Source organism: Agelaius tricolor, unplaced genomic scaffold (genome assembly GCF_023055355.1).
Source record: "Agelaius tricolor isolate 1412-34295 unplaced genomic scaffold, bAgeTri1.0.p SCAF_52, whole genome shotgun sequence".
In the NCBI taxonomy this organism is placed as follows: Eukaryota; Metazoa; Chordata; class Aves; order Passeriformes; family Icteridae; genus Agelaius; species Agelaius tricolor.
In genome coordinates, this window is record NW_027269312.1 from 1,277,328 (window position 1) to 1,301,459 (window position 24,132).

At 56.1% G+C, this 24,132-nt stretch overlaps 1 protein-coding gene across 1 annotated transcript in view; it reads left to right on the forward strand.

Moving 5' to 3' along the window:
* LOC139604539 (Fc receptor-like protein 4) overlaps nucleotides 1-16,204 on the forward strand; it is a 54,708-nt gene extending 38,504 nt beyond the window's left edge. Inside the window, 6 exon segments of the mRNA XM_071455671.1 lie at nucleotides 14,731-14,896; nucleotides 14,975-15,061; nucleotides 15,179-15,205; nucleotides 15,492-15,601; nucleotides 15,603-15,730; nucleotides 16,201-16,204. Of these exon segments, the coding sequence (XP_071311772.1) occupies nucleotides 14,731-14,896; nucleotides 14,975-15,061; nucleotides 15,179-15,205; nucleotides 15,492-15,601; nucleotides 15,603-15,730; nucleotides 16,201-16,204 (522 nt within the window).
* The last annotated feature ends 7,928 nt before the right edge of the window (nucleotides 16,205-24,132 follow it).

Consider the following 24,132-nt stretch of genomic DNA (forward strand, 5'->3'; position numbering starts at 1 on the left):
TCCCTCGATTTCATCGACCAGCAGATGTCCACTAGCACGCTAGCCAGGTGGAACCCGGCCATGCCCCTGGACTTATATGTCCACTTCACGCCAAAGGGCGGAGTGGGAGCACTAGCACAAGGGCCTTCCGAAAAGTCCCGGCTGATCCAATGGGTAGTCCTCGGGAGACCTGCTCGTGCATTCTCCCCAGGAATCGAATGCGTCGCCAACCTCATCAGGAAAGGCAGGAAACTCGCCTTGAGACACCTAGGAACTGAGCCAACGAGAATACACCTTCCCTTTCGCAAGCAACCGTCAGCGGAGTCACCCGCAATTTCAGAGCACCTAGCCCTTGCTCTCACCGGCTTCGGAGGAGAAATCTCCTACTCTGCAAAACCACCCTGGACTCGGCTGCTGACCATCGTCGACATAGACATACCACTAAAGGTCAAGGACCGACCGCAACCAGGACCAACGGTCTTCACGGACGCTTCCTCCACGACTTCTACTGCAACGGCAGTGTGGCAGGCAGGAGAGCAATGGCATTGCATTAAAGCATGTGACCCCACACTGTCAGTGCAGCAACTGGAAGCAGCAGCAGTCTTAGCGTGCGGACTTTTCAAAGATGAACACCTCAATACAGTAACGGACTCCATATTGGTGGCGAGGCTTTGCCTAGCCACGGCAGGACCAGGTGTGTCAACATCTACAGCAGCCCTAATGCTGGAAGAAGTGCTCTCTTCACGACAGGGCACTGTATCCATCATTCACGCCAACAGCCACGACCCAATCAAAGGTTACTTCCAGACAGGCAACGACAAGGCGGATGCCGCAGCAAAAGGCGTATGGACGTTGCAGGAAGCTCGTCAGCTGCATGAATCACTCCATATCGGGGCCAAGGCTCTGGCGAAGATATGCGGGATTTCAACAGCGGACGCAAGACATGTGGTGGCTACCTGTCCTCACTGCCAGAAGTCACCCCTGTGGACCAGTGGAATCAACCCGAGAGGTCTCAAGCCTTCACAAATCTGGCAGTCGGACTTCACCTTGTGTCAACTGCTGAAGCCCCGAGCATGGCTTGCCGTGATGGTGGACACTTTCAGCGGAATGATCGTGGCCACACAGCACCCCAAAACTAACTCTAAAGCCACAATTCAGCACTGGCTGACAGCCATGGCGTGGCTTGGCATCCCCAAACAGATCAAAACTGACAACGGTTCCAATTTCACCTCCAAACCAGTACAAGAATTCGCCTCGAAATGGGGCATCACATTAGTACAGGGTATCCCGTATAACAGTACCGGGCAGGCCATAGTTGAGCGGGCGAATCAGACCCTGAAAACCAGGCTGGAGGTGTTGGCAAAAGCAGAGGGCTTTGCCAATTCTATTCCCCCGGGAGATCAGGCACACATACTAGCAACCGCTTTGCTAGCACTGAATCAATTTCCTAGGGGGGATGAAACAAACAGCCCCGTCCAAAAACACTGGGCCACCAGAGCGCTAGAGGAAGGCCCGCAGGTTGCAATTAGAAATGAGCTAAGCGAATGGGAGCAGGGCTGGAGGTTGATGCTCACGGGACGAGGGTACGCAGCTGTCAAAAAGGACGGCAAAATTAGGTGGTGTCCACTTAGGTCAATCAAGCCCGACCTTCACAGTGGGCGGGACAAGACTGATGAAAATTGTGAGTTTCTATTTACAGGACATGCTTATGGGTCGTCCCCGGGACACGTACGTTCCCCTTCCAGAGGAAAGTGACAGTCCACCAAGCCGCCGGACAGCGCCCAAGAGACCCGCACGGGTGAGACCCAAGCAACAACGGTGTTTCTGTGTGATTATGCTGTTGGGGCTTGTCGCCGGAGGGCAAGCCAGCCCAGACTACTACCCGCATCAGCCCTTCAGGTGGGTCATGCAACTTCTTGCTGGTGACAAGATGCTCAGAGACATCACCACGCCGAACGCCCCGTCCTTCGTGCTTCACGTCACCGACCTGTTTCCAGAACAACAAAAGGTAGACCCCTATTCTTCACACGCCACACACATGTACCTATCCTACTGGTGCCCAGCCTCAAACCCAGGAAAAGGTTATTGCAATCGCCCAGGGTGGGGATACTGTGGGCACTGGGGCTGCGAAACAATAGTTACAGACGCCAGGCCATCAGGACCTGGGTGGGACCCACAAGAGCCCGACAGATTTCTACAGTTCACCTGGGCACCCGCAGGCTGCAAAACACCCATCTTCCTTCAGGGAAGTTTCTATCGAAACCACCATAAAGTCCCCAAATTCCGGAAATGCACTCACTATAACATGACAGTTTTGCAGCCGAATCACCCTAGCTGGGCCGTGGGCAAAGCATGGACAGTAGTCCTTCAAGGGTCAGGAAAGTGGGTGAATGTGCGAATTACCAGACTCCCACCGTCAGCACCCAGAGCAGTTGGGCCCAACAAAGTGATCAAAAGCACACAGAAAGGGAGAAACATGACCTACCCCAAAGCCTTGCCCACAAGGGTCACCGACGTCCCGACTGGCGATGAGGAAGCCTTCCAGATAAGCCGCTCAGCCAGGTCAGGCTCGGACCCAATCCTTCGCATGTTAGAAGCTACCTTTCTATCCCTGAATGAATCTAACCCTAACCTAACCGACTCCTGCTGGCTTTGCTACGATGTTAAACCCCCCTTTTACGAAGGAGTCGCTTTAGATACCCCCTTCAGCTATTCCACAGCCGATGCCCCTCGCCAGTGCAGATGGGACACACCCCGCAAAGGAATTACCCTGAGTCAAGTCACAGGTCAGGGCAGATGCTTTGGCAATGCAACCCTAGCTAAGCGGAAAGGCGACGTCTCCACCGAAGAGCCCGACAGGAAGAATAATAAGTGGGTAGTCCCATCCGCATCTGGGATGTGGGTTTGCCAGAGATCTGGAGTGAGTCCCTGCGTGTTTCTTGCCAAATTCGATAACTCTAACGACTTTTGTGTTCAAGTTCTGATCGTCCCTAGGATCCTGTACCACTCAGACGAAGAGGTGTACCACCTTTTTGAAGATAACAGCCGACTCCACAAGAGAGAAATATTAACAGGTATAACTATCGCAATGCCGCTCGGCCTAGGGGCGGCTGGAACGGCAACGGGTGTCTCAGCCCTAGCAACTCAACACCAAGGACTGTCCCAGCTGCAGATGACCATCGATGAGGACCTGCAGAGGATCGAGAAATCCATTTCCTTTCTAGAAAAGTCAGTCTCCTCGCTCTCAGAAGTGGTCCTGCAGAACAGGCGAGGACTGGATCTCCTGTTCATGCAGCAAGGAGGCCTGTGTGCTGCCTTGAAAGAGGAATGTTGTTTCTACGCGGACCACACAGGAGTCGTTAGAGACTCCATGGCAGAACTCTGAAACAGACTGGCCCAGAGACAGAAAGACAGGGAAGCCCAACAGGGCTGGTTCGAATCCTGGTTCAATCGATCACCATGGCTAACCACCCTAATTTCTACCCTAATAGGTCAATTGGCAATGCTGTTTTTAGCTATTACCTTCGGGCCATGCCTGCTGAACAAGCTAGTCTCATTCGTTCAGGCCCGCCTAGAATGGGCTAGCATCCTGTTCGTGGGACAGCAACAATTACTGTGAATTCAACAGGGAGCACTGCCAGTCACGAGAGACTTGCCTGGCAGAAACTTACTCAGGTTTCCCAAGACCCTTTTCCCTAGTCAGACCTCAATCTCCTACCTCATTTCAGTGCCTATGTATAGGACTACCTCGTTCATTTGTGAAAGAGGGGGGGGAAGTGTGGTAGGTAAGGGACAGGCGTTCGGAAGATTTCGGGCTGTGACGGAAAATTACAGGAATCCTTCTGCCCCTCTCCCCATAGATAAGGATCACCCTTGGAATGTAGCCAAACATGTAGCCCCCCGAACCTATGGATGCCAGTAACTTTCCACTCCATACTAACCCTAGAAAGTATAGCCAAACCCCTTTCTGACGTAGAGAAACTCCTTAGTCCATAAATACCCTTGAGACCCCTCAATAAACGCCTTTAACCATCCACCACATTGGTGTTAGCGTTCGTTATTGGCCCTGAAGGATCCCAAGGAGGAGATCGCCGTGCTGGACTCTGAAACCAGGTCACCGCGGCCTTCCCAAGAAGGCAACAGGTCAGGGAAAGCGGGGTCAGGAAAGCAGGATCAGGAAAAGTGGGATTGGGAAATTTGGGATCAGGAAATTTGGGATCGGGAAATTTGAGATCAGGAAAAGGGGGATCGGGAAATTTGGGATTGGGAAATTGGGGTTCAGGGAATCAGGAGATACCCACAAAAGCCACGTCCTGGTGGGATTTGAAGATCCGCAGCTGATCCACGAGCTGCCGCGGAGGCTGAGCCTCCTCCTGGATCCGCTGGAATTCCTCGGTGCTGATGATGTGCGAGGCTAGGGGTCGATCCCTGGGAATTCTGGGGGACATGGGCCAAGATCAGTGACAGGGGAAAAATATCCCAGATTTTGGGGGGAAAAACGACCAGATTTTCAGCCAAAAAATTCTGTTTGTTTTTTTTTAATATCCTGAATTTTGGAGGGAAAAACCCCTGACTTTTGAATGAAAAAATCCTGAATTTTGGGTAAAAAATTCCTAAATTTTGGGGCAAAATATCCTGAATTTTCAGTGAAAGAATCATGAATTTTGGGGCAAAAAATCCCGGATTTTGGCGGGGGAGGGGGGAAATAGCAGATGTTGGGGGGAAAATGATGGATTTTGGGAGCCTCACATGAGCTCCTGGATCAGGTCCCTGATGATGACTTGGATGCTTTTGGGTTTGTCCCACAGCGAAGGCAGTGCTCCGGGGGTGGCGGTGACATTGGTGACACCATGGAGCAGCACGATGGGACTGGAGCGGCCCTCGGGCTACAGGAAAGGATGGGTTGAGACCCCAAAATCCCCCCCCAAATTCTCCCAAAATCCCACCAAAAACTCCCATAAAAATCACCCCCAAAATACCATAAAAATCCCCTGAAAATCCACCAAAATCAACCCCAAACTCCTCAAAATCCCTACAACCCAAATTGCCCCAAAATCCTCCAAATCACCCCAACATCCTCCAAATTCTGCACAAAATATCCAAATATCCTCTAAATCCCCCAAATCACCCCAAACTCTCCAAAATCTGCCCAAAATCAACCCAAATCTCACCAGACTGCCCCAAAATCACCTCTGAATCACCCCCAAAATCCCTTAAAATCACCCCAAAACCCCTCCTAATCCCCCAAATGGCCCCCAAAATAATCCCAAATCACCTCAAAATGCCCTCCAAATCCCCCAAATCACCCTAAAATCTCCCCAAATCCTCCCAAAATCCCTCCGGTGCCCAGATCCCCCCTCCCGAGCCATGCCTGGTTCCCCTCCCGGTGCCCCCTCAGTGCCCGACCCCGCACCCGGTGCTCCCCGGGCGGGCTCCGAGCCCTGGAGCTTCTGTGGAGCCTCTGCCGAGCCCGGGGGGGACAGGAGGGACCGGGGGGGTCAGGGGGACCCGAGGTATCCCCAGGAGGGTTTTGGGACCCACTGGGGTTGGGGACCTGGGACCCCGGGGTGTCCCCGGGATGGAGGGAGACGGATCCCGGGCAGGGGCGGCTGTCGCGTGTCGCCATTGGCGGATGCGGATGTCGCGATTGTCGCCAGGCCCGGCCGTGGGCAGTGGCAGCGGCTGTCGCGAGATGTCCCCAACGGCCCCCAGCGCGAGCGGTGCTGTCCCCAACGTCCCCAACAGCCCCGGAGGCGCGGGGGGATGGGGGATTGGGGGGTCCTGGAAAGGATGGGGTGAGACCCCAAAATCCCCCCTCGGGACACAGCGACACCGTCGGTCCCCGCAGCCCGGGACAGTCCCGGCTCTCGCAGTGCGATGGCAGCTGTGACCGGCGACAGTGACCCGAGGCCGGGACTCCGCTCCCGCAGCGCCGGGGGCTCCTCCCCGGGGTCCCCGGGCCCCTCCGCCCTCCCGGTGCCCCCGGCTGGGGCTCCGCAGCAGCTCCGGGGCTCCGACACCGCTCGGGGAGCGCCGGGTGCGGGCTTTGGGCACCGGGCGGGGATGGGCTGAGCTGGGGTGGGCCCGAGGGGCTTGGCAGCTGCCGGATCGGTGCCCGAGGTAATGGGGCGGCACCGCCACAGTTGCCCGAGCCTTCGGTCGGTGTCACTGAGAGGGGACAAACAGGGAGCGGCAGCTCCTTCCCGGCTGCGGGGCAGGGGTGAGGGAACCAGTTCGGAAATGCCCCAATTGATCATTTTGTTCCTGTCCTCAACGGACTGAGGGAGCCCCAAAAATCCTGCAAATCCAACAAGGATCTGCTCAACAACCTGACCGGGACCCTCCTCAATCCCGAGCTCATCAGGCAGAGCTGAACAAACAAAAACCATTTCTCCCAGTTTAATCACAAAGCTTCATTTTGGGTCCAATAAGAGGGACAGAGGTGCTGTGCCCCCTGGCACTGGGGGAGGGAATGGGGAGCCCCTGGGGGTACTGGAAGCACTGGGAGCACTGGAACGAGGAGCTCTGGGCAGCCTCACATGGGAGCCCCCCACTTGTGGGCAACCCCCGAGTATGAGACCACAGGATCCAGAGGAAGGGGGCACACAGGGAGTGCCCTAGGGCAGGGACCCCCAGTGTCCCCAGTGCCCCCAGTGTCCCCAGTGTCACACCACGTTCTCATAGTCACAGGGGTCCCACTGTCCCTCGTGGGGTCTCGACAGCTCTGCATTGGTCACTTGTGGATCCCAAGGTGGGGCAGGGCTGGGGGACACCGGTGTGAGAGTGACTCCGGTTGTGGGGACCTGGGTGAGGCGGGGGTGACACCCGTGGGTGACGTGTCCCTGTCCCCCCCCCGAATTCTCCCACTGCCCACTTGGTGCCCATGATGTGGGTGTTGAGCACAGCCCTCTCCTCCAGTGGGGGGTCCTGTGGGGATAAGGGGGGGGGTCTCAGTAATCTCGGGAAGGGAAAAGGGGAGTCCCAGCCCAAGCCCCGACTCACCTGTCCAGGAGCTTCCTGGGTTCTGCAAGGGAAAGGGGAGGGGGTGACCGAGGGGACACCGGGACCCCTGAACCTTCCTGGGACCTTGCAGCTCCAACCACCCAGGGGACCCCCAAATCCCCACTACACCCGTGATTCCCACCAGATCCCTGATTCTCCCCAGACACTCTGAGCGCCCCTGAACCCTCTGGAACTTTTGCACCTCCACAATGCCCCCAAACCCCCTCAGTGTCTGCAACCCTCTGAGCCCCCAGAACCCCAGGCCTGGCAGGGAGGGGCAACCCACAACTCACCCAGGACGCCAGAAAGATCCCCCAACATCCCTGCACAGACATCCAGGATCTCTCCAAATCCTTCAGGAGCTCCCAGTGCCACCCCAATGTGCCACAAAGCCCACCCAGCAATGACCCAGGAGCCCAACCAAGACCCTCCAAATTCCCCCCAAATCCCCCAGGACCCCCAGCCGAGGTCACTGCAGGCTCAGTGTCCCCCAGCTCAGGGGCCCTGGGTGCTGCCGATCTCTGCCCCCACTCCGGGGCTTCCCCTCACTCCAGGACCCCAATCCCCCCCCATTGTCACCAACCTGGCGGTGCCACCAGTGACAGCCCCCGATGACAGCCAGGAGCAGGAGCAGGAACAGGAGGGTCCTGCCGACATTCACAGCCACTGCTGGGGACAGAGGGGACACATTGGGGTCACCTGGAAACCCGGGGATCCCGAACAATCTGGTGACGCTGTGTGACCCCACCTGTGACCCAGGGTGAGCCTGGTGTCACCTCCAGGACCACTCAGGGCTGAGTACATGGAACACGCAGTGCCTGTCCTGTCCCAGCTGGTTGGTGGCCATGCACTGGTAGGTGCCCGAATGTCCCACACTGACATCCCCGAACTCCAGGAGGGGACCCCAGCCACCTCGTGCCCATTGTGCAGCCAGGTGAAGGTGACAGGGGACTGAGCCCACCTGCACTGAGCATTGCAGGGTCATGGGGTCACCTGCATGCACCTGGTGTGACAGGGGACTGGGGGTGATGGTGGCATTGGCCACGGGCACTGTGGGGAGAGAGAGAGGGCTGGCACAAAGAAAGGTGGGATGAGGGTGCCGTGGGTGGGGTCACCTCCAGCCCGAGGGTCCTGCTCAGCCAGGACAGTGACATTCATGGGGTCACTCTCGGCCACGCTGTCCCCGTCTCTGACCCAGCACTGGTACTGGCCGCTGTCATTTTCCCCAACGTGGTGCAGCTCCAGGCAGGGGGCGGGAGCCCAGCAGTGCCCATGAGCCCTGCTCATGCCAGGAGAAGGACAGGGGACCTGTCCCCATGGCCACCATGCAGCTCAGCACCAGGCTGTCCCCAAGTGCCACCTGTCCCCCAGGGGGCTGTGCTGACAGGGACACCCCCAAGAGTGGGACACCTGCAGGGGGACACAGGAGGGATTGGGGACCTTGGAGGGGTGGGGAACACGGGAGGGGAAAGAAGGGGTTTGGAGGGGAGCAGAGAGGATCCCAGTGAGCAGAAGGGGACCCTGGGAGGCACGTTGGGACCTGGGGACAATGGCGAGACCCCATGGAAAGGGGGAGAGACCCAGGCAGGGATGGGGAACCAGACCAGAGACTGAGGAGCCTCAGAGAATGATTTGGGGTTTAGAGATGGGCGGGAGGACCCAGGGAAGGCACAGAGACCAGAGGGTGGAGCAGGGACCTTGGAAAGGGTGGGGAATCCAGGGAGGGCCGGGGAGGACAAACAGAGGGATGAGGGATCTGAAGGGGGAACTGGGCAGTCATGGGGGAAACCAAGAGGGACTTGGGTAATTTTGGGGTGACCCAGGGAGGAGTAAAGGGAGGGTGAAGGATTCAGGCAGTGCTGGGGAAACCCTCAGAGGTTGTTGGGCTTCCCTGTCCCCATCCCTGCACTCACTGTGCACTGTCACTGTCACCCGCTCTGACTCTCTCCACTGTGACACCACCCGGCCCCCACAGAGGTAGCGGCCACTGTGGTGCAGCCGCAGGGGGGACAGGGAGAGCTCAGTCCCATCATGGAGGCCCTCCAGTTTCTTCCCATCGCGGTAGAAGTACACATCCGTGAGTGGTTTGTTCTGCCAGCTCCGGCAGCACAGTGTCACCGTGTCCCCCTCCAGCACTGCCCGTGCTGGCACCTGCAGCACCAGCCAGTCTGGGGGACAGAGGGGTCTTGTCACACCAGGGCCATCAGGAGGGTCATGATGGCACCAGGAGGCACCAGGAGCCGCCCATTTGAGAGAGAAGTGTCCTTGCACAGGGATGCTCTGGGATGTCCCCAGAGCAGAGGACGGGTTCTGGTCACACAGGAGGTGACCCGTGGAGCGGAGCCCACCCAGAGCCCTCAGGGTCCCCGTGGGTGCCACCCTGGGGACACCCAAAGCCCCCTCACCATGTAAGATTGTCACAGGGGGGCTGTGCCCGGTGCTGGGTCTGTCACACGTGTAGGTGCCACCTTCAGTTCAGTGACAATGAGGTGGTCACGTCCTTGCTGCCCCCAGTGCTGCCCGTCCTTGTACCAGGTGGTGGCACCAGCGGTCCCTGAGCCCTGGCAGGTCAGTGTCACCCGGTCCTACAGCAACGCCAGCCTCCAAGGGAGCTCCACCAGGAGCAGGGTGGTCTGGGCACCTGTGGGGGACAGGGGACACCAGCCTGCCAGGGCCAGTGTGGGGCTGGGGACAGCGGGGTGGGGCCATGGCATCCCCTGAGGACCTACCAGCGAGGCTGAGGGTCTGGGCTGGAAGTGAGAAGGGACAGGGCTGGGTGGGGGTGGCACCATGGGGACAGAGGCACAGGGGAATGGGGTGTGGGGGATGTGCCCAAAGTGTCCTTGTGTGACAGGGACCCCTTGGGGACAGGGACACTGCGGCCACCCCTTGCTCAGGCAGGACATGGGGACACTGTGGGCACCCCTGAACTGGGGATGTCACAGCCACCCTGTGCTGGCACAGGTCACCCCCACCTGCCCCATGATTCCTCCCCAAGTCCCTGACCCCCTGTTATTGTCCCCACATTCTGTCCCCCTTCCCCTGTCCCCAAAGCCACCCAAATACCCCAGTCACCTCATGCACTGGTTCTGATGGCCTTGAGGACCTCAGGGGACCTCGCAGCCCCCCTGTGCCCCCTCCCCTCCCTATCCCTGGGGTGTCAGGCCCGTGCCCGGGGCACTCACCCCACAGGAGCAGCGCCACCTTCCCGGCCATCCCGGTGTCCCCAGCCATGTGCACTGGCTGTCACTCGCTGCCGGGGGTGGCTGTCCCCTGGGTGGTGGCTCTTTGGCCAAAGGGGAAGGAAGTGAGGTCAGGTCTTGTCCTCACATTTTAGTGGCCTCTGGTGGGGGCAGGGTGGCCACAAGCACAGGATCGTGGGGATGTGGCCGTGGGGACAGGCTGTGGGAAAGTTGGGAACAGGATGGGGACAAGGCTGGGTGGGACACAGCGGGACATGGGGTTCCCATGAGTGGGGGATTTGGTGGGTTTGGGGACCCAGGTATGGGTGTCCAGGGGAATGGGGGGGTTCCAGGGATGGGGGGGGACTCAGGGATGGGAGTCCCAGGGGAACGTGGGCTCCAGGGATTTGGGGTCATGGGATGGGGATGCTGGGGGAATGGGGGTTCCTGTGGGAATGGGGGTCCAGGGAGAATCAAGGTCCTGGGGGAAGGAGAGTTTCAGGGGATGGAATGAACAGGAGAGGGTTCCTTGGGAATGGGGTCCTGGACCATGGATATCCTGGGGACTGGCATTACTGGGATGGGGGTCCCAGGCAAGGTGGGACATAAGGAATGGTGCTCCCATGATTTGATTTCAAGAGGAATGAGGGTGCCAGGAATAGGCAGTGGCCTTGTGAGCCCCTGGGTCAAAGCTCCTTCCCTGGCTGGCTCCAGCAAAGTCCCCTCAAGGTGCTTGTGGTTTGGGAGCATCACCCCAGGTAGATTCCAAGAAGGTCTGGGTCTGTGTCCCCATAGACCTCAGGGAGTCTTCCCCTCTTTATTTACATAATTTTACCTCTCAATTTCCCAACCCTCAATTTCGTTCCTTGATGATCCTGTGGAAGCCCTGAGCAGGGAATGGGCAGGGGGAAGCCCAGGGTGGGGGGGGCAGGGGTGAGGGGTCTGCAGGGAGGGCTGGGGAGGCTGTGGGGGATGTGGGAGTCCAGCTTTTACCACCCCCAACATTTTCAGTTCCTCTCTCTTGCAGCAGAAGGAAGAGGCCGTTTGAAATGTTTGTCACGGGGGAGAGGCGGGGGAAGAGGGGCAGGTTCTGTCCTGGGGGGGCACATCCAGGGGGCTCCTGTCCTGGGGGGATCCTGTCCCAGGGACGGCACATGCTGGACAAGGGGCTCCTGTCCTGGAGCATGGCAGCTTTGGAGGGGTCCAGACTTTTCCATTCTTGCTCATCCCCTGAAGGATCTGAGCCAGCAAGAGGAGCTGGAGAATGGAGCCCCAGGCAGGAAGGAGCTCCCAAACTCCTGCTCCTTGAAGCCAGTGGCCATCCAAGGGTGGGGCCCAGCCATGGCCCAGCCCCACTGCACAGGGATGGCCATTGCCCAGCCCTGCTCTGCCCAGCCCCAGTGGCAGCCAGGACATGAGGGTCCCCCCTGCCCCCTTGATCCAAAGGAAGCCTAAGGAGTGCCTCTTTGAGGGCCTTTCATGGTTTTCAGAGCAGGATTAGTTGGAAACCTCTGCTGCAGGGGCAGCTGAGAGGCAACCAGTCTGGAAATGCAGTAATTGATCCTTTTGTCCCTGTCCCCAAGGGACTGAGAGAGCCCAAGAACTACTGCAAAGACAACAACAATTGGGGTCCCTTTGGGTTTTGTGCTTCTTGCAGGGCTGAGCAAACCACAGGCAGGCCTTTTTCCACCCACAGAATTCTCGCCTCTGCCGCAGCTCTAAAGCTGCCAGAATCAAAGCCAAGGGGGCAGGGGGGACCCTCAGGTGCTGGCTGCCACCTGGGGCTGGGCAGAGCAGGGCTGGGCAATGGCCATCCCTGTGCAGTGGGGCTGGGCCATGGCTGGGCCCCACCCTTGCATTGACAGGGGTCCCCAGGATGTGCCACCCCTGGGACAGGCACCCGGCCAGGAATGTGCAGGGACATTTCCAGAACTGCCATACCCAAGACAGGACCCCCCATGCCAGGGTGTGTCACTCCCTGGGACAGGATCCCCCCAGGACAGAACCCTCCTGGATGTGCCCCCCAGGATAGAAACTCCCCCTTTTCCCATCTGACTCTCAACACAAACGGCCTCTTCCTTCTTCTCCAGGAAAAGGAAAGTGAAAGTGTTGAGGGGGCACAGCCCAACACCTCCATCCCCAATATCTCCCCACCCCTTCATTAACCCACGGCTCTGCATTTTCCCCCTCCCCTGTGTCCCATCAACCCATTCCCTACTCATATCTCCCCAGATTGGTGAGCCAGGAACCGGGGGTGAGGGTACATGGCAGAAATGTGAGTAAAATAAGGAAATAAGAGAAATAAAGAGAAGAAAAATCAAAGGCAGGGGAGGACATAGAAGCAGAGCTGCCCAGGACCCCCATGTGATGCCGGCCCAGGAAAGGAGCACCCCAGGGGGGGCAGTGCTGGGCCCTGGGTCACACCAAAATCTGAGGCACCCAGGGAAGGACCTGAGATCCCTGTGTCCATCAAGCAACTGCCCATCCCTGGCACCTCCGTTCCCCTGGGAACCCAACCATGGCACCCCCATTCCTTATGTCCCACCTTGCCTGGGACCCCGAACCCGGTACTGACAGGATCTCAATGTTCCAGGAGCCCATTCCCAAGGAACCTTCTCCTGTTCATTCCATCTCCTGCAATCCTCCTTCCCCCCGAACCTTGATTCTCCCAGGACCCCCATTCCCCCAGCATCCCCATCCCATGACCCCAAATCCCTGGAGCCTACGTTCACCTGGGACTCCCATCTCTGGGTCCCTCCAGCCTGAGGACCCCCATTCCCATGGCCCCCATCCCTGGGACTCCCCATTCCCAGGGACACCCATACCTGGGTCCCTAAACCCACTGATCCCTCCACTCCTGGGAACCCCATGTCCCACCTTGTCCCACCCACCCTTGTCTCCTTTGTGTGCCCAATTTGTGGCCACCCTGCTCCCACCAAGGGCCACCTACACCTGGGGACAGACGTGACCTCGCTTCCTTCCCCTTCATCCGAAGAGCCGCCAGCCAGGGGAGCCGTGGCCACAGCAGCGAGTGACAGCCAGTGCACATGGCTGGGGACACCGGGATGGCCGGGAAGGTGGCGCTGCTCCTGTGGGGTGAGTGCCCCGGGCACAGGCCTGACACCCCGGGGATGGGGAGGGGAGGGGGCACAGGGGGCTGTGGGGTTCCCTGAGGTCCCCAATGCCAGCAGAGCCAGAGCATGAGGTGACCACAGCCATGGGGTGGCTGTGGGGACAGATGAGAGAGGACAATGGTCACAGTGTCACTGAGAGTGGCACCTACATGTGTGACAGACCCAGCACTGGGTCCAGCCCCCCTGTGATCGTGATGGTCTCAGATGGTGAGGGGGGATCTTAGATGATCAGGGTGACCCCCGACAGGGCTGGGTGGGCTCCACTCCATGGGTGACCTCACTCCTCTCATGTGGCAAGAGCCTTTGCCCTGCCCATAGGGACATCCCAGTGCATCCCAGTGCACCCAGATGTCCCAGGGGCCATGGGGACCTGTCTCAGACCTGTCTCGAGCCTCTCAGTGAGATGGGACCCTCCTGTCCATTAGATGAGCTGGTGCTGAAGGTGCCAGCACGGGCACTGCTGGAGGGGGACACAGTGACACTGCGCTGCCGGGGCTGGTGGGACTGCCTGGTCACCAGGGTGCGATTTCACTGGCATGAGAAGGATCTGGGGTGGCCCCTCTATGGCCAGCTGTCCCTGTCCCCTCTGCAGCTGAACCATAGTGGCAGCAACTGCTGCGAGGGCTTGGTGAGGTCCTTTATGTCACGGTCAGCAGCAGTGACAGTGACAGTGCAGGGTGAGCACCCCCATGGCTTGAACTCCAATCTCCTGACACCCCAAAAGCCACTTCCCAGTGCACTCAGAGCCACAGTCCTCACCTCCCCTCTCCTTCCCAGAGCTCTTCTCGGTGCCGGTGCTGGAGGATCCCCCCGAGCCCACCCTGCGGTCCCCTCTGACTCTCAGCTGCCTCAGCACCCCCAGCCCCCTGTGGCCCCGAGCCCCCTCCTGCACGTGTTCTACCGGGATGGGCAGGTGGTGGGGGGCCCGCAGGGGTCCCTGCAGCTGCTGGTGCCCACCCTGGGGGTCTCCCACTCGGGGAATTACAGCTGCCAGGTGCGCTCTGAGGGGGGGCCCGTGCAGAATAGCAGTGCCCGGCTCCGCATCACGGTGCACAGTGAGTGTGGGGATGGGCACGGGGAGCCCCCACAGCCTCCTTGGGTCCCCTGCCTTGGTACCTCCATGTCCCCCTGACACGTTTCTTGTGACCCCCCCACCTGTGCTCTGCATCCCCTCAACCCTCCCTGTTGTGACCCCACCCCTGAAATCGCCCACCACACCCATCCCCCCCATCCCTATCCCCCCACACCGGCTGCCAACCCTTCTCTGTGGCCTCAGCCCTGTCTCTTTCCCTGCAGTGCCTGTGGCCAATGGCACCATCAAGCCCAGTCCCCTGTCACACCAGATCAGTGCAGGTGAAAACGTGACCCTGTGCTACTCAGTGCAGATGGGCTCAGCCCCTATCACCTTCACCTGGCTGCACAACAGGCAGGAGGTGGCCCGGGGTCCCCTCCTGGAGCTCAGGGACATCGATGTGGGACATTCAGGCACCTACCAGTGCGTGGCCACCAACCAGCTGGGACAGAACGGGCATCGCATGTTCCGGGCACTCAGCCCTGAGCTGGCACTGGAGGTGTCACCAGGCTCATCCTGGGTCACAGGTGGGGTCCCATGGGGTCACTGGGTGTTCAGGAGCCTCAGGGTTCTGGGTGACCCCAATGTGTCCCCTCTGTCCCCAGCAGTGGCTGTGAATGTCGGCAGGACCCTCCTGTTCCTGCTCCTGCTCCTGGCTGTCATTGGGGGCTGTCACTGGTGGCACCACTGGGGTGGGTGACAATGGGGGGGATGGGGGTCCTGAAATGAAGGGAAGACCCCAAAATGGGAGCAGAGATAAGGGAATCAGGGCTGTAATGGAGATTTGGGAGCTGCATGGGTGGTTGTAGCTGCTGAGGTCCCAGGAAGGTTCAGTGGTCCCAGGGTCTCCTCAGTCACCCCCTCCCCTTTTCTTGCAGCCATCAGGAAGCTCCAGGACAGGTGAGTGGGGGGCTCGGACTGGGACTCCCCTTTCCCCCTCCCCAGATATCACCCGTACCCCCCCTTATCCCCACAAGACCCCCCTGGAAGAGGGGGCTGGTCTAAACACCCATGTTATGGGCACCAAGTGGGCAGGGGGTAAGTACAGTAGGTTACACTGGGACCGTCACCCACGGGTGTCACCCCCCACCCAGGTCCCCACAACCGGTGTCACTCTCACAGCCCCCACGGGTGTCCCCCAGCCCTGCCCCACCTCGGGATCAACAAGTGACCAACACGGAGCTGTCGGGACCCCACGAGGGACAGTGGGACCCCTGTGACTACAAGAATGTGCTTGCTGTGACACTGGGGGCACTGGGGGGTACTGGGGGCATCGATTCCCCTCAGAGGTCCCTTCTTCCTCTTTACAGCACCCCACAGGGCTCCTCATTCCCCCTCCCAGAGCCAGGGGGGCACATGACGTTTTTTCCCTCTTATTGTACCCAAAATTCAGTTTTTTGGTTGAACTGTGTGAGAAGCAAGGCTCACTCTTTAAAATTTGTAAATGTTTAATAAGGGATAAAAGGGTCAGTAAACAGTGGGCTGGATGCTTGGCAACTGTCAGAGGCACAGGGATAACTACAGGAATTTTTCCTACATACCTTTTCATTGTATTGGTAAATACATACTCAGGAGGGTTATACATATTCAAACATTCTTTCCAGTTTACATGTTCTGGGAATTCTTTTGCTGGATTTGGCCCTTGATTCATTTTCATAAAGTACATGCCATACTGCAGATTAAATTTATGTATTTTATGTCCTCACAAGGCCCCCCTGTTCTGTGGTTTGACAGTTCTTGATAAACGAAGGGTCAGTGGTAAATTCCTCTTTGCATACTTCCTTTTGATGTTTATTCACTTGCTACTTTTCAATGTGTTCTTCTCTTACAGATGAGACACTCCACCAGTACATTAAATCAACATTATCAATTTCACAAAATTATCTGAATTATTCTCACCATTGTCAATTAGTCACACAAATAAAGGCATTAGCTACTTCTACAACAGTTAATGCTATAAGACACAGCACATTGTCTCTATCTTGATATTTTTTAAAAGCCTAAACTATAACATATTTATCACACTAAAATATATATTGGACACATAGATTACAAATAGTAATCTATGACAAATAGTAGTATATCAAAAGCAGTTAAAAAGTGATTACAAACTGTATTATATCAAAATAATTTGGAAAAACCAATATGATAGAGAAAGGCAATGACTACACAGTTATTCATAACAGGGGGAAGGGGTATTGAAGGGTTTATTTGACTTCTCCTTATCCTGTTCTGATTTTGTCAGCAATAAATTCAATTCATATCTCTAATTCCGAGGCACTTGTACCCGTGACAGGATTTGATGAGTGATCTCTCCTGGTCCTTGTCTCAACCCAGGAACCTTTCATTCAATTTTCTCTCCCCATCCAGGTGTGGAGGGCTGTGAGAGAGCGGCTGTGGTGGGCGCGGGGCATCCGGGCACTGTCCATCCATGGCAAGGCAGGGAGGAGGAGGAGGGTCCAGGCCAGGTTGTTGAGCAGCTTGGTGTGGGATTTGCAGAAGTTCTGGAGCTCTTTCAGTCCCTTGGGGACAGGGACAAAATGATCAATTGCTGCATTTCCAGACTGGTTCCCCCACAGCTGCCCCTGCAGTGGGGGTTTCCAGCCAGCCCTGCTCTGAAAACCATCAAAGGCCCTCTCAGAGCCACTGTTTCGGCTCCCTTTGGGGTTTGTGCTTCTTGCAGGGCTGAGCAAACCACAGCCAGGCCTTTTTCCCCCACAGAATTCTCACCTCTGCAGCAGCTCTAAAGCTGCCAGAATCAAAGCCAAGGGGGCAGGGGGGACCCTCATGTTCTGGCTGCCAGCTGGGGCTGGGCAGAGCAGGGCTGGGCAATGGCCATCCCTGTGCAGTGGGGCTGGGCCATGGTTGGGCCCCACCCTTGGATGGCCACTGGCTTCAAGGAGCAGGAGTTTGGGAGCTCCTTCCTGCCTGGGGCTCCATTCCCCAGCTGCTCTTGCCAGCTCAGATTCAGCAGGGGACGAGCAAGAATGGAAAAGTCTGGACCCCTCCAGAGCTGCCATGCCCCAGGACAGGAGCCCCTTGTCCAGCATGTGTCCCCCCTGGGACAGGATCCCCCCAGGACAGGAGCCCCCTGGATGTGCCCCCCCAGGACAGAACCTGCCCCCCACCCTGTGTGACACTCAGCACAAGCAGCCTCTCCTTTTTCTGCAGCAGAGAGAAAGTGAAAGTGTTGGGGAGGGCACAGTTGGACACCCCCATCCCCCACAGCCTCCCCAGCCCTCCCTGCAGACCCCTCACCCCTACTTCCCCCACCCTGGGCTTCCCCCACCCCCTTCCCTGCTCAAGTGCCCACCAGGATCATCAGGGCACAAACTGGGGACTTGTGAAATTGAGGGGTAAAATGATGGAAATGGAAAAAAAGAGAGGGAAAAGTCCCTGGGGGCTGGGGGGACACAGACCCAGAGCACCTCAGAGTCTGTCTGGAGTGACCCCCGGGCTGCCCACACCTTGTGGGGGCAGGACTGGGCCCTGGGTCCCCCCAAAATCTGAGGCACCCAGGGAAGGAGCTGTGAACCACGGGCTCACCAAGCCACTTCCCATCCCTGTGACCTCCATTCACCTGGAAATCAAATCATGGGACCCCCATTTCTTGTGTCCCTCCCCTCTGCAACCCCCATCCCAGTACTGACATTCCCCAGGATCTCCATGGCCCAGCACCCTACTCCCAAAGAACCCTCTCCAGTTCATTCCATCCCCTGAAATCCTCCTTTCCCCAGGACCTTGATTCTTCCATGACCTCCATTCCCACGGGATCCACTATTCCCCCAGCATCCCCATCCCATGACCCCAAATCCCTGGAGCCCATGTTCCCCTGGGACTCCCATCCCTGAGTCCCCCCAGCTCTGGGAACCCCCATTCCCATGGCCACCCCCATCCCCAGTAACTCCCCCACTTCAAGACCCCCATTCCCAGGGACCCCATCCCTGGCTCCCCAAACCCCTGAGCTCCCCACTCGTGGGAACCCCATGTCCCACTTTGTCCACCCAGCCTTGTCCCCAGACTGTTTGCACCCTTCCCACAGCTGTCCCCATGGCCACATCCCCATGATCCTGTGCTTGTGGCCACCCTGCCCCCATCAAGGGCCACCAACATGTGAGGACAAGATCTGACCTCGCTTCCTTCCCCTTCATCCAAAGAGCCACCACCCAGGGGACAGCCACCCCCAGCAGCGAGTGACAGCCAGTGCACATGGCTGGGGACACCGGGATGGCTGGGAAGGTGGTGCTGCTCCTGTGGGGTGAGTGCCCTGGGCACGGCCCTGACACCCTGGGATGGGGAGGGGGCACAGAGGGGCTGCGAGGTCCCCAGAGGTCCCCAAGGCCACCAGTGCCAGAGCATGAGGTCACTGGAGCCATGGGGTGGCTGGGGGGGCAGGGGAAGTGGGACAGGAATGTGGGGACAATAACAGGGTGTAGTAAACCCCATAGATTTAGGAAAAGCACCATGGAGAATATGTACAATAGGAATGCTGAAACAGCAAAAGAAAATTCCTGTTTCCCTGTCCTCCACCCTTAACCTATCTCTGTAACCCTATAAGGCAATGTCATGTTAACCCCTTACCCATTGGTCAAGCTTGGATCCTTTCCAACCCTATAAAAGAAGCATACTGTACCCCATTAGGGGAGAAAGAAGAAGAGCAGAGACCCTTCACGGACCTCCCCAAATAAAGCCATCTTCGTGGAACAGCCTGCGCCTTCTCCTTCTCCTCTCTCTCCGTCTGCTGCAGCCTCCAGCCCAGGGCACCACTACCTAGCAAGCAGAGCTGAAATCCTGAGAGCTTGCAATCACTATAGAGCTGATAATCACCATGCTTGCTAGATGGTAGCCCCACGGCCTTGGCATGAGCGAGCCAGCTTCGGGCACCCGGTCCCTACCCAGGGACTGAGCTCCTGAGCCCTAGTGCTCTGCTTTATAATAACGCCAATGAGGCTTTATTAAAGTGGTGGCCCAACTACTTCGAACCCCCAGAGGCGATACCTGTTGGTTGAGCAACGAAGCCCCCCGGGGTTTTCTGTGATTGCCTGTTCGGGGAGCCGCTCCTTCTGTGAAGGGACTTTTCGTTTTAGAAAATCCTTTCCCCAGGAGGGTCAGTTCGACACTCAAAACTTACATCTGAACGACAGAAAGTTCCGAGAAGAACTGACGCAGCAGACCCCTTCCACAGATCTTGGACCCCAGGAACTGTAAGTATTAGCTAATATTGCACGCATAACTTCGGGGCTCTAAAACTTTTTTTCGTTTTTTTTCCTTTTTTTTTCACGTTTTTTTCTGCTGGAAGGGCTAACCATTAACATGGGTACAATTTTTACATTAAAACTAAGTAAAACTGAGAGAGAGATATATTTAACTATTTTAGAAATCTTATCTGCTAACAACTTTTCCTTTTCTAAAGGCAAGCTCTCAAAAACTAACCTTAAAAAATTTGTAACTTGGATTATTTCACAATACCCTGATACTGATAAGAAAGCAGTCATTGAAAATTCGTTTTGGGATATGATCGGGAACACAATATATATCTCCCAAACAAACCAGAATTTCTCTGTAACTAACTATTTGCCTTTATTCCATATAATAACTAAAACCGTTGAAAGATGTAACAGAGAAAAAATCTTGCAGGGCTTAACAGACACTTCCTCTTCAAATACTAATGAGATTGATAAGGACTCAGAGGAATGTCACTTGCATATCTCACACCACCCCTTCGGTCCTAAAGTCCCTCTCGCCTCCGTTACTCCTAAAGCAGAGGTTACGCTGCCCACCACAGTTCCCCCTCCCACATCCTCCACCCCTGCGGGACCTGCGCTGCCCAACTCCGCGGATCCTATCTTGTCTGTAATTCCACACATCCCCCCTACCCCCGGCTCGGCTTCCTCCTTGCTTCTGGTCCCGGGGGTCCCTTTTCCTGCCTCTGCCGCCCCCTCCACCCCTGCGTCGGCTCTGCCCCCCTCCGCTGCGGCCCCCCCCACCCCCGCGCTGGTGTCCCCCACCGTCCCTCCCGCCGCTGCGCCCGCCGCCCCCACTCCCCCCGCCCCGGCTCCGACCGGCCTGGCCCCTCCCGAGGGCTCCCCGAGCCTCACCCCCGCCGCTCCCGAGCCCGTGTCCATCCCCGCCGCCTCCCCTGCTCCCTGCCTGCCACAGCAGGGACACCTCACACAAGCACAGTCCCAGACACCCCCCATGGTGCTACCCCCCCCCCCCCACCCGGTCCTGTGCCTGCTGTGCTGCCGTCCCAGCTCCATTGGCGCCTCCCCCTAGCCAGGTCATGCCATGTCTCCCCCCCCAGCCACTGAAACCTTTGAAAAATGCTTCTAAACGAAAAAAGCGTAAGTCACGGATAGCAACTCCCCCCCAGTCCTCCTCAGAGGACCAGAGCTCTTGCAGTGCATCTGATTCTGATACGATCCACACGGACCCATGGGCTCTTATTAAAGTAGAAGCAACCAAAGTTGGGGACTGGGAGCTGGCACAGAAAATTAAGCAAGGACGGAATGGTGGTGAGTCCACTATAAAGACATGGAAGGCTAACTCAAATAAGGAACTAGTGCAATTAAGAAATATAGCCAAAGAACATGGGCAAAGCTCACATATTTTTAGAAATTTCTTAGAAGCCATGTTCTCAGTACATGTCTTACTTCCCCACGATGTAAAAAATATTTCACACTGCCTCCTGTCTCCAGCAGAATATTTGTTATGGGACAGGCATTGGAAAAGACATTTAAAAACATTATCAGATTCATATTCTGCGGATGCTAATAAGACGAATTTTACGGTAGCCCAACTAGCTGGTGAAGGTGACTTACAGAAACCAGCAGACCAATTGGAAACCTTGAATAAAGAGGCACTGCAGGACGTCGCTCTTGCAGCAAAAACCTCTTTACTTCTCGTGCATGATGAGTCAATGCCAACAATGCATTTTTCTACTATTAAACAAGGGATAGATGAAAGTTTTATCAAATTTGTGGACAGACTTAGAGATGCTCTGGAGAAACAGAGAGCACAGAGGCAAAGAAGGAACTCTTATGTAAACTTGCCTTGTGTAACTCAAATGAAAAATGCAAAGCCATTTTGAGGTCTCTACCCATGGATACAGACCCCACTATAGAGCAAATGCTGGAATGCTGTACACGTCACATGTCCACTGAAAATACAGTGGCCCAAGCCGCTACCAAAGGTATTGCTGAAGGAGTTTCTGGTGCATATGCAGTAATAGCTTCTAAAGACCAAGCTAAATGCTATCACTGTGGGGATCTTGGACATTATATAAAGGACTGCCCAGAGAGATTGCACCCCCGATACCACCGTACCAATTACCAAAGACCCCAGAATCAGCAGCTCTACCAGCAGCGTCCGTTAAACTCCTTGCGCATCCCGGTCGAGCCCCAGGCGCTGACAACAAATAAAAGGCCACCCAGACCCAACCCCGCACCATCCCAGGACGTTCCAGACCACAAGAAGAGGATCCAACCCACAGGGCAACACAGATGGGAACCCACCATCAACTGGTAACTGCTTTGTCCATTGACTTTAAAAATGAGAATGTTCACCGTGTTCCCACAGGCAAATATGGGCCAAAAGGTGGTCCTTCGCACATTTTAATTATAGGTGACTCTCTTAATAGCCCAAAGGAGATCTTCGTTGTTCCAGAAGTGCTGACAGTGCAGCCAGGACAAGAGATTCTCGTCCAGGTATACTGCATAGACTTACCATTTTTTCTTTCAAAGGGAACTCCAATAGCACAAGCCTTTTTACTCCCAAAGGATCACAGGGAACAGATTCCTCTCAACCCTACAGCTATGTGGGCACAAGTCGTGGGACCATCCAAGCCTACCATCGAGTGTGGCCTCACCTGCAAAGGAGAGAAGACCCACCTACCAGGGATGCTGGACACCGGTGCTGATGTGACCATCATTGCCCGCTCAGAATGGCCAGCACACTGGGATCTACAACCTGTTGCAGGCGTGATTTCAGGGATTGGCGGAGTTACAGTGTCCATGCGAAGCAAGAGCAACATCCTTGTGGAAGGGCCTGAAGGCAAGCTGGCAACCATTCCTCCATTTGTGGTAAGGGCCCCCATCACCCTTTGGGGCAGAGACGTTCTATCCCAGTGGGGAGCTTCCCTACGTATTCCCACTCAGGATTTCTAATCGGGGCCACTGAGCTAAGCGTGCTGCCAGAAACACCTCATCTCACCTGGAAAAGTCACAAGCCCCTCTGGATTGAACAGTGGCCCCTTAATAAAGCCAAACTGCGCGCCCTAAACACCCTCGTGGAAGAACAGCTCGCAAAAGGCCACATAGTGGAGTCCAACAGCCCTTGGAACTCTCCAGTCTTTGTTCTACCAAAGCCTGGGACAAACAGGTCCACGACCTCCATGACCTTCAAAGTATCAAAGAGGTCATTGAGGACATGGGCCCTCTCCCGCCTGGCCTGCCCTCCCCATCGATGCTGCCTAGAGACTGGACACTTGCTATCATAGACATTAAGGACTGTTTCTTCAGCATTCCTCTGCACCCTGAGGAGGCTCCATGGTTTGCTTTTTCCATTCCCTCTCTTAACAAGGAGGCCCCGCCCAAAAGATATCATTGGTGTTATCTTCCTCAAGGACTAAAAATCTTGCCCACCATTTGCCAGTGGTACGTGGCTCACATCCTGTCTCCCATTCGGAAATCATTCCCCGATGCTATCATCCATCACTATATGGATGACATCCTGGTGTGTGCTTCAGACAAAGCTTACTTGGACAATACAGTTAAAAAGACTATTGAAACCATAGAAAAGGCAGGAATGGAGATTCGTGAGGATAAAATCCAGTACACCAAGCCATGGACTTACCTTGGAGTCCAGATCTGGGAAAGGACCATCGTACCTCAGCAGCTCACCATAAATGATGACCCAAAAACCCTCAGGGACTTACACAGCCTTTGCGGATCCATCAACTGGGTACGTCCACTGCTAGGAATTACAACAGAGGACCTTGCTCCCTTATTCGACCTTCTTCGCGGACCTAAGGACCTGGACTCTCCCTGCACTCTCACAGAAGAAGCCAGAGGTGCCATCACCAATGTCCAGGAAGCCCTGTCTTCACGTAAAGCCCATCGCTTCGAGCCCAGCCTGCCTTTCCAGTTCATCATCCTGGGAAAAGCACCTCGATTCCATGGACTGATTTTCCAATGGGACTCACAGCTTCGAGACCCTTTGTTGATACTGGAATGGGTCTTTACAAATAACCAGCCCACAAAGACACTCACCACCTACCAGGAGGTCATAGCACATTTAATAAAAAAGGCAAGGACTCGCCTTCGCTCTCTTTCAGGTTGTGAGTTCGAATGCATATACTTACCAATAACTCTTACAGACTTTGAGGATTTGATCCAGACCAATGCAAGCCTCCAGTTTGCCCTGGATAGCTACACGGGCCAAACTTCAGTTAAGATCCCAAAACACAAACTTTTTAACCCTGATGTAACCTTCCATTTGATTCCAAAATGAATCCAAAGTAGAAAACCTCTTAAGGCTCTAACCCTCTTTACAGATGGCTCAGGGTCTTCCCACAAGTCGGTGGTTACATGGAGAGACCCCCAAACACAAGATTGGCACTCTGACATACAAATAGTGGAGGGATCTCCACAGAATGCAGAATTAGCAGCTGTTGTCAGAGCCTTTGAAAAGTTTAAAAACGAGCCTTTCAATCTGGTCACAGATTCAGCTTATGTCGCTGGGATAGCGATGAGAGCAGAACATG